A 10,049-nucleotide genomic window follows, 5' to 3' on the forward strand; every position below is an offset into this window, starting at 1 on the left:
TAACCATAACTAGAAATCATAGCTTGGATGTTTATTTTATTGGTTTTCCCCTTTATATTCTCAGTTTTCTTAGTATTCAAAAATCCATTATTCTCTGTTAGAATGGAGCTGTATGTTACAGTACTGTTGTGGTCATGATATAAAAACTTGTTTTAAGAATTATCAAAGCAAGGTGACATTGAAATGTTTCACTACATTTTATCAAGGAAGTTATTCAGTGATGGTATATTTGAGTTCAATCCTTTTCTATTTCTGATATCTTTCACCACTACCGATGCCTTGGATATAGATGTATCTAGAGGGTCTCCTGTCAAAGTTTGCCAGTGATCAAACACACACTGTGGAAAAGCCTGACCGCCAGTTTGTCCTCTTAGGTCTTCTGTGAAACCTGCAATCAACAAAATTAACTTAACTACGCAATTTTTTTTTTTTACGTTTGAAAGTAAGAACATGTTACACAACTAAATCATGGTTTTACTTAAAATTGTGAAAATCTTCTTTCTTTTTTTCACTACATTTTAATATTTGGGTAATGATCCTTTTGATTTATAAAATTTCATGAAGTATTTACAGTAAATGCAAAATTTGCCAATGACTTACCAAATGACTCGTTCACTGGCAGATATCCACGAATGATGTTTAAAGGTGTTCCTTCTTTTTGATTTGCCTCAAAGACTACTCCTCGTCGCTTGTTCAGTACAGTGTAAACACCTGCCATTGCATGCATAGGTACCTACAGAATAAATTATCACACAATTCTAATGCATAACTCCACGTTCATATTTTTACCTTGTAGTTTCTCATTAATCATACATTTTACCCATATGCTTCCCGCTTCAAATATCCAGCACTGATGACTAACTATCTGTCGTATTTATTTTGTTGAATAACTTAAATAGAAGACTTTATCAAAGAAAATATTCTTCCCTGAATTTCCACCCTCCATCTTGGGATGACTGTAACAGCCTTGACGGTCATCTGCTTTACCCCAGTCAGGTTGAGACTAATTAAAATAATAGGAAGTGCTCATTCTAAGCGTGGATTATATTGGTGATGAATGGGTGAAAAAGAAAGGATCTAGTCAACACACCATGATTACCAAACTTGATTGCTTACCTGTATCTCGACCATGAATACTGGTTCCATGATTCTGGGTTTAGCTGTCAACATTGAGGCATACATAGCCCTCCTCATGGCTGGCATAAATTGTCCTCCCCCTCTGTGGCTGGAGTCGCTGTGAATCTTCAAGTCTTGTATATCGAAACGGATGCCACGAAGACGTTCTTCACAAAGTACTCCCTTTAATGAAATTGTTTGTTTTTAAGTATTTTTTAGCTGCTAATGATTCAATAGAAAACAACCCGAACAGATACAGAGCATAAGCACTTACTGTTCCATTACAAAGTGCTGTGAAGACAGAAATAAAGTCCTTATTTATGACTCCATTTTTACATTAGTTTGCTCCTTTATTGGTATCTATTGTATAAGTTAACCATCATTGTAAGATATTACTGTTTTAATCAGCAAATGTTACAACACATTTTACAAACTGGCACTTCTAATAACCATACCTCAGCAGAGGCCCATTGGAACCCAGCAACAAGAACATCTCGGACTTCCTGAAGATTTTGGACCCCCTTTGTGCAGTCTACCAGCATGTTTGGACCAGTATCAGATGGACCAAAACATAGAATTCTCCTGGCATGGTGAGGATCAAAGTTATAATTATCCACTAAGTAGCGAGCTGTTAATCTGGAATCTTGTGTTACATTCAATACACCCTGTCAACCATAGATAGATAGTTGAAAGAAGTAATACTCTATGCAATTATTTGGTTTTGTACTTATTACACAATTTGATTTCCTTCCTACCATATATTATTTTTCATTTCACCCTACATTGAAGAACAAAGGTTTGTGAACCAATATAAAAGGTTTTCTTCCTGGAAATTGCACTAAACTCGTTAATGACTGTAACTTGTCATTATTGGTACTGGTACTTACATTTTCAATGTCCTCTACAAGTTCATCAGGTAATGGAGACGCTGTCATAAAAATCCTGTTGAGTTTGTTAGCCGTTTTAGACAGGCATATTTGATCAGATGATTCACTGATAGTCTCCTTGTATGTCACCAGTGGTTGTGAAATCTGTTGGTATAAAATACAGACGTTTTCTTTCTTTTTTCATGGTGGATCATCGAGTTAAATCATTTCTACACCTTAATTAAAGTTGAAGCATTGGAAATTGACAATATATTCATATGGAGTTCATCTACCCAGTAATGAAATTATAGGCGTTATGTTTTCAGTACACATGTATATCAAGATAGCACATTTTAAAATGTGAAATCAATGTATTGTATAATATTTAACATACTAACCAATGCATGAACTTACGTTTAAGGGCACACCAGCATGCTCATTTTCAAGATCTTTCAAACAAATCTCTAGATGGAGCTCTCCAGCCCCTGATACAATGTGTTGTCCCCCCTCTACAGTAACCTGGACCAGGGGGTCAGATTTAGCCAGTCTCTTTACTCCCTCCACAAGCTTGGGTAAATCAGCTGCGTTCTGTACATCTACCGCTATTCTTACCACAGGACTAACAGAGAACTTCATCACCTGAAATAATTAGATGTAGTGGTTGGATTGACTTTGGTGTATTAATCTAGTATTTGACATAGGAAAAGGGACTTTGCTTCACATAAATACGACCGTTATGGTTATATTTGTTTTCTACATTCTGAATCAGTTCTATTTCATTGGGTTTTTTTACCCAAGAACTTATACAAATGTAACACACATTTTAAAGTTAGCATCAATACAAAAACCGATTATACAAAAACTGCCAATATGTATGTTCGGTATGTGTAAACGTGTTTAAAGAATAAACTCTCATCAGTAGAATTCATACTAATTAACTCCATAGGAAAATCTAAATCCGAAATAAATCATATACAGGAAGCAGTCGAAGCCAAAACTGTCAAAATCTAGTAGGATAAATGAATTACCCGGTTACATACCTTCATGTTATGTGCATGTTCATATGTAGTTAGAGTTCCTGATCGTACGATATATTGGTCTATACCCGACAGCCCCACTACACTGCCACACGGGACATCATGTATTCCCCCAGAAATACCAGATCCCATCATTATATTAATGCTGAAAAAAAACCATGATGAATAAAAATGTCTAGGTGGTATAAACATGCAGTACTAATGTCGGGTATTGTGTTCATTTTACAAGGGAATGAAGTTATTTACAGACACAAGACAAGGTTTTTTTAAAATACATTTATGTGTACCCTATTTTTATGCATTTTAAGTGTAAGTATTTGTAAGAATCAGGCAAAATAGGAAGAATCAGAAACATGCATGTCAAAACCCCACGGATCTGACAATACAATATCACCCAAGGATACTTTCTCTATTTGAAAAAAAAAACATTATTTGATCTCTGCATCACTGGCTTAGCTCAGAAAGTTTTCAATAGAATGTCAGAAAAATGAGGTTTTTGACAGAGTTAGCTGCCCTTGAAATGTTCATTTTCAGTGCATTTCAATAAATTTTAACTGAATGCATCAACATTATATGGAAAATATTGCCTTCTTTCCTTGATTCTGATGGTGTAAACAGTCAAATTACACTATCAAAATGTTTTTTATACCATGTTTCACCCACTGCCAGATTCTTACAGAGACTGACACTTAAAAAGTTCTCTTGATAATACTTGTGAGGCAATTATATCATTCAAAACTCAATGTCTTTTGAAAATCGCTCATATCTTAATTATTTTTTAACCATATTTCCCTTACATAGATGATTATATTAATATAGTCCATCCACCGTATTTGTTCTATCAATCGTTTCTTGTGCACTTTCTTGTTACTATACTAGTGTTTTACAACCATGCAACAAGCAATTGCGCGTACCTTGGAACTTTCTTCACCCATAAGTCTCTCTTTGCACCGGGTTGATAGTTCGGACCCATTATCCTGACCATCTGTCCAGATGTTATTGTTCCAGAGAAAACTCTACCAAAAGCGTAAAACCTGCCCTTATTAAGTGATGGTACCATCTTTGAGATATACAGCATTAGAGGTCCTTCGGGGTTGCAGGTTTTCATTGCTGAAAAGGACAAAAAGTAATTCATATTTATAAACACCATCTGTCAAATCTATTATGTTTAAAGAACCTAGCTAAGCCTAAACTGAACTGAGGTTTTATTTAGTTACTCGTTAGGTTAGAATTAGGTTTATAACGTTGTTTATCAACATATATAAACTGTGCGCTTTCTTACCGATTGCTGCTTCGTCGTCTTCAGGACCTTCATATAACAGTTCTGTACGGTATTTCTGTGAGGTGACGGGTGAAGGTAGATGTACAACAAACATTTCCAACAAAGCGTCATCAACTGGTAGCCATTTTTTCATCACAGTTCTCATCAGTGTCTTTCCTTCAGTTCCCATCTCCTCGGTTGTTAGACTGACTTTGATCTTCTGTACCAACATCAACAACTCGGTCTTATCTTGGGCTTTCGTGGAATGAAGAATCTTAAAAAAAAACAAACACTACAATATCTTTTACAAAAATATGAGAGATGCTTGAATTTCTTAAAAACAAGATTTTAAACTGTTGCTTCGAGATTAAAGAGCAACCTATTATACAATAAGTCTTTGTTGAATTTGACAGTAAGCCGGATATAAGAACCCAGTCGAAATAACATAAGAATCTTCTATTAGGCTTTACTCCATATAGTAGTTTATATACAAATACATTGTTAAGTAATTAAAGAGCTAATTGTAGTTAGTTAAACATACCCTATACAAGGGTTCCACCACAAACTTGTTGAAGCCACGGACACAGTTTTCTTCCTTTTCAGTGCACCATTTCTTTGTCACCGTGTTGTAGTAGTTATCTCCCCATAGTTTAGTTAGCATCTTTTCCTCTTTAACACCCAATTTCTCAGAATACATTTTGGCAAAACGCCTCAGGGTAAACCCCCATCGATGCAGACCAGAACCAAATGCAACATTGCACCTTGAAGGATCCACCTAAAAGATGAGAAGACACTTAAATTGTATACATCTGTTAAAATATTGTAATTCTCTAATAAGAGAAGCCTAAGCCTTTAAAAGAATGGAGAAAAAATACTCATGCTCTTCCGGTGTGTACTAGCATTTAGCCCCATTAGTGCAATTTTCAATAAAACTAAACAACTACAAGTTACTAGAGGTTCACTGGTTATAATACCTTCGTTAAGATTCGATTTACGGCGAGGTCACACACTGAGTGGCCAGAATATATAGCTAGTACAACATTGTATTAGATATTATATTTACCGTAAGGTCACCCATTGAGTTCTCAGAATATGTAGCTACCACCACATTGTAATGCTCTACAACTCTCCGTAAAGTCTGGTACAGTTCCTCTGGTAAAAGTTGGGTCTCGAACACACATCTATCTATCTTGTTGATCATCAACACGGGCTTGATTCGCTCACTTAGAGCCTGTCTCAGTACAGTTTCTGTCTGTACACAAACACCTACAATATCGAATCGAGTGTGTTTCATTTTGTAATTTTTGTGCGTGTGTGAATTGCAAATATTTCAATCAATGAACTACATAATACAAGCAAGTGAAACAAAAAAAACTATTTCAATATGTATAAAATAAATGTCCGACATTTAACAGAAAACCGCTGGATAAAAAGAGAAACATGCATCCTGGCCTCACGTGATATGCGCAGATTCAGAGATTTTGGTACAGGAGTTCCCACATTATATCGGTCATTTTTTTATCCCAAAATGCATGAAATAACAACATTTTTATACAAAAGAAGGTGTTCATGTAACCATTGGACCCCTGAGTCCGCCAATGCGTGATCAGATGATTAATCCTTACCACTGATACTATCCACGACTACAAGTGCCCCGTCAGCTACCCTCAGTGCCGCCGTCACCTCAGAGGAGAAATCCACGTGACCAGGAGAATCAATTAGATTGACAATATACTCATTAGATTCCTGCTTCTGGTATCTTAAAGGGAGAATTCTATGGTCCACATCATACAGCAAGGAAACCGCACTGAAATAGAAAGATTCCGGGTGTGATTAACGAGAACTTGTCGGGGTTTTTTGGGTATAAAGCTACAAAATGTAACTCCTTTCAGTAAAACTTAAAAACTTTTATATAGTGAGTAGCAAAAAAATGTTACTTTACGCTTTTTTCAAAAACTCGCACTCAAATTTACGAAATTGTACGCTGAAACTTCCGTCTGGAAGTAAGTTTGGTAGAAAACCTATCACTGAAATACTTAAAAACAAGCGCAACAAACACAGAATTGAGATGAAGATAAATATAGACATGAAGAAGTATGTGTTTCAGTCAAAGGCGCCAGACTTAGCGTTTAATTCATTTCGCTAAAAGTTTACAACTTACGTTGATTTGATGGTTATTCCTTTTTCTTTTTCGTCAATCCTGGTATCCATGGCACATTTATCCCCCGCCTGGTGGGCAGCGATGAAGCCTGCCCTGGCCAAGAGGGAATCTGTCAAAGTTGTTTTACCATGGTCAACATGGGCAATTACAGCCATATTCCTGATGTTCTGAGGGCGGTCCATGGCCCTCCTTAACTCTTCTACTGTAAACTTTACCTGCAATAGGTATGGATGTTTTTGCATTTCAAGATAATAACTTGCATGTGTTGTTCAGAGCTTTTATCTTATTTTGTATTTTCTGCATCGTAATAAGGAATAAAAATCACGCAAAACAAATCAAAAGATTTTCGTGCGTAAGCTATCTAATTATAACAAAACACACAACCAATTAATAAACTAAAACAAGAACTATAAAAATCTTTTTTTTTGTGCTATGAAATTATCCCCTCAATTTTTTCTTTGTGTTTTTGTACTGCCACTCAAATTTACCACGCTCTTTTATATTTGATAAGAAAATGCCTTCTAAATATAAGAACTTACCATTTTTTTTTCAAAATTTCTCCTCTGAACTCGACTTAAGGCTCGTCCCTATCTAGGGATAAATTTTATTTCCACTTTTTTAAACTTTGAGCTTGACGCTCACATTGTTAAATGTCTACTTCATATCGACTAGTTCCTTTTTATAGCGGGGGTATTTCGCAATACTCCACTATTGCACCATCGCTAGAAATTCACTTCGATCATCTCGAAGGTTAGCGTACAAACCTAACGGTCGCGTACGTTCGGAATGTATTTAGACGTTAGCTTTAACAATGTATAATGTGTAATGTTCTTAAAATAGAATTTGTAATTCCCTTTTAAATACTGTTTAGAAGAAAACGACTACTCAATTAAACAAATGCGTTCCCTTTAAGATACATTAACAGCGTCAAACAATGTCTATTCCAACATCTTCCTACACGTCAGACAACAAAATCAATTTGATGTGATAACATGTCTGCGAATAATCTAATGAAGAAATTTCTTCGGGCAGGATTACTTAAAGCCTTTTTTCGCTTATTTATTATACCTAGGCAGTGAGCAAAATTTTGGCCATAAATAAGCAAACGATCCCTGGAACCCCATTATATAAATTCTGGACCCACCCCTGTTCACACAAAAATATTACATGTATTTAAAAATTATGTAATATGCGCCCGTCTGTCATCCTCTTTAGCTGACAATATCACTGATTCATTGGGTTGCACTCGGCATAGGCCCCACTAAAATTGGGAAAATATTTTGCATGAAATCGTGATTTTTCGCTTGGTCTTAAATTGTATTCCCCACAACTGAAATCTTAAAGGTACTTTCCAGACCACATTTCGAAGGGACACTTTTGTGAGGGAATGTTGTTTAAAATAATTAACTGCTTGTCCCCTAATATTTTTTTTTTATTGTTACATTTATTTTAATTGGAATTTATCAGAAAAAGTTTTCATGCACACTTTTCTTGGGAGTGGACTAAGCTAAAAATCATATATTTTGCTTGACGCTTGGATAGCCCCTTCATTTATGTACCACATCCTTTAGACTTGGATTAAATATTCCACAGTTTAAAATCTTAAATGTGATTGATTTTTACTTAAACTGTGATGTCTGAGTGTCATTATGCAGGCACGCGCATGGGGTATGTCAGCCAGCGTGCTCAATAAAGTTCTTTAATTTACCGATTTTCAGGAATACACACGATCCGACACAATCAAACAGTTTTCAGAAGGTTTATACAGTTACAAAACGGAAATAACCAAGAACATGCAAACAAACAAACTCCATTTTTTAATCAAATAAAAAGCTTTGCGGAGCACAGCATTATACGCTCGCGGCATGTGGAACTATGTTTGTGGACACAATATAAGTTTTTTTAACACACTTAAAGTATCAGGACTTCTAGTTTATTATGGACACAACAACTGGTTTACATACAATATAATACAAAGTTCGGAATTCAATTGAAGGTGAAAAAAAAAGTTCTGCTCTAAAGGTACTTTTCAAAGACCATCGATCCCTGTAACTAAAAAGACATAAAAGATGTAAATTTTGCAGAAAAACGCATGCAGGGATTTTCATAAAGAATAAAAAAAAAATAGAAAAGTAAAAAAAAAACAGCAAATCTCACTTGGTGATACCCCCACTTCCCTCAAAGAAACCACATAAGATACTTAATAAGTGATTTAAGCATTCAGATAGGAAAACAAAAAAGATAAACAATGGCATCATGTAATAAAGAATCCGTGAAAGTTTCATCAAGATACATTCAGTGGTTTCAGAGGAGTTGATGATTAGAAGAGGGCCCCAGGGTCTTTAAATGACAAAATCCATATTTTGCATTAAGAAAATCCGAAAGTCATTCAGATGGAAACCCAAAATAGGTGGCATTTTGTAATAAAGAATCTGAATTCAGTTATTTCAGAGGAATTGTCCATTACGACTCGTAAACCGTAAAAGATATCTGAAATCTGATTGAACAAGCAGGCAGGGATTTTTATAAAAAAAATCCATTTTTTTTTTAAATCGGACCAAAAAAAAAAAGATTTTTTTTTTTTTTTTTTTTTGCATTACCCCTTTTGGCAAGCAGGGATTTTTGATAAGGAATCCAATAAAAAATACTTCAAAATCGGGCCAAAAAAGGGTTGATTTTTTTTATGGCGTGGCCCAATTTCGTATCTTTTATGGTAAGTTCTCTCATTCTAAGCCGGTGATTTAAAATGCACACGAGTTTTTGGCCACTGAGCGGTGTTTCCCGCCATTTCACAGTTTCGAGTTTTCTGTAGACGAATGCTCCTTCAGCCTATTCTTGATATAAATCATTTCTCCACTCTCTATGGTGAATTAAGATTTTTATCATGCTCGCTAAATCTCGCATGTTGAAAATTCAAATGCTACCATTTCGAGTGGAGAAATGATTTAAACCACTCATTACTAAAATGCGAATCTGTTTTTGTCAACGAAGCCACGACAGGGGCTGATATTGACCACCTAGGCATCACATGAAATAATATATTTTGCAGTCCGAGTTGCTCATTTGCTTTTGTTACTTTGTATGTATGATTTTAGTTACTTTATGTTCTTTGTTGTGCATGTCTGTTTTCCATGTCTGGTCTTTGTCCTTGGATTACATTCGTTTGACCACCGCTATAACCTTGGTTTCCTTGATACTCTTTCACACCACTGGGTCGATACCTCTGCTGGTGGATTTTGTCTCTTACAGAAGCAATCACAAGAATCCGCGATCAAGATTTTAGGTACAGACCATAGTCTATGGGAAAGAGTGCAATGTCTTTTTTTAAATACCTTTCGAAGAGAACTTCAACTTAAAATCATATAAGCAGTAATTTGAAGTACACGTATCATTGCAGTCATTTCATATTTTAAATCAAGAGTTAATTTGTAAAATATTGTAATGAAAACTTTTTTTAAAATCATTTATGTACGATATGATTGTAACGTCTTCTTTGTGCTGAGTTAGCCAATGATGAATGGATAAACTATAATAATTTTGCTCTCTGTATTCCTATTGTTATTTGTTATCTTGATATACATAAACACATAACAATTAACGACACCTGC

General features: G+C 35.3%; 1 protein-coding gene across 1 annotated transcript; it reads right to left on the reverse strand.

Moving 5' to 3' along the window:
• Positions 1-16: 16 nt before the first annotated feature.
• On the reverse strand, positions 17-7,117 carry LOC148615402 (eukaryotic translation elongation factor 2-like). The gene is made up of 14 exons (XM_088590314.1): positions 6,981-7,117; positions 6,442-6,656; positions 5,906-6,087; positions 5,344-5,546; positions 4,822-5,055; positions 4,302-4,554; positions 3,934-4,129; positions 3,023-3,164; positions 2,397-2,621; positions 2,004-2,147; positions 1,572-1,781; positions 1,117-1,299; positions 601-733; positions 17-388 (listed from the first exon to the last, which is right to left on the reverse strand). The coding sequence occupies exons 1-14, from the start codon at positions 6,981-6,983 to the stop codon at positions 192-194; spliced, it is 2,520 nt and encodes an 839-aa protein (XP_088446440.1). The 5' UTR covers positions 6,984-7,117; the 3' UTR covers positions 17-191.
• Positions 7,118-10,049: the final 2,932 nt, after the last annotated feature.

The sequence above is a fragment of the Perna viridis genome, chromosome 6, assembly GCF_037379345.1.
Source record: "Perna viridis isolate PV_CMFRI_1.1 ecotype Kerala chromosome 6, ASM3737934v1, whole genome shotgun sequence".
Classification (NCBI taxonomy): Eukaryota; Metazoa; Mollusca; class Bivalvia; order Mytilida; family Mytilidae; genus Perna; species Perna viridis.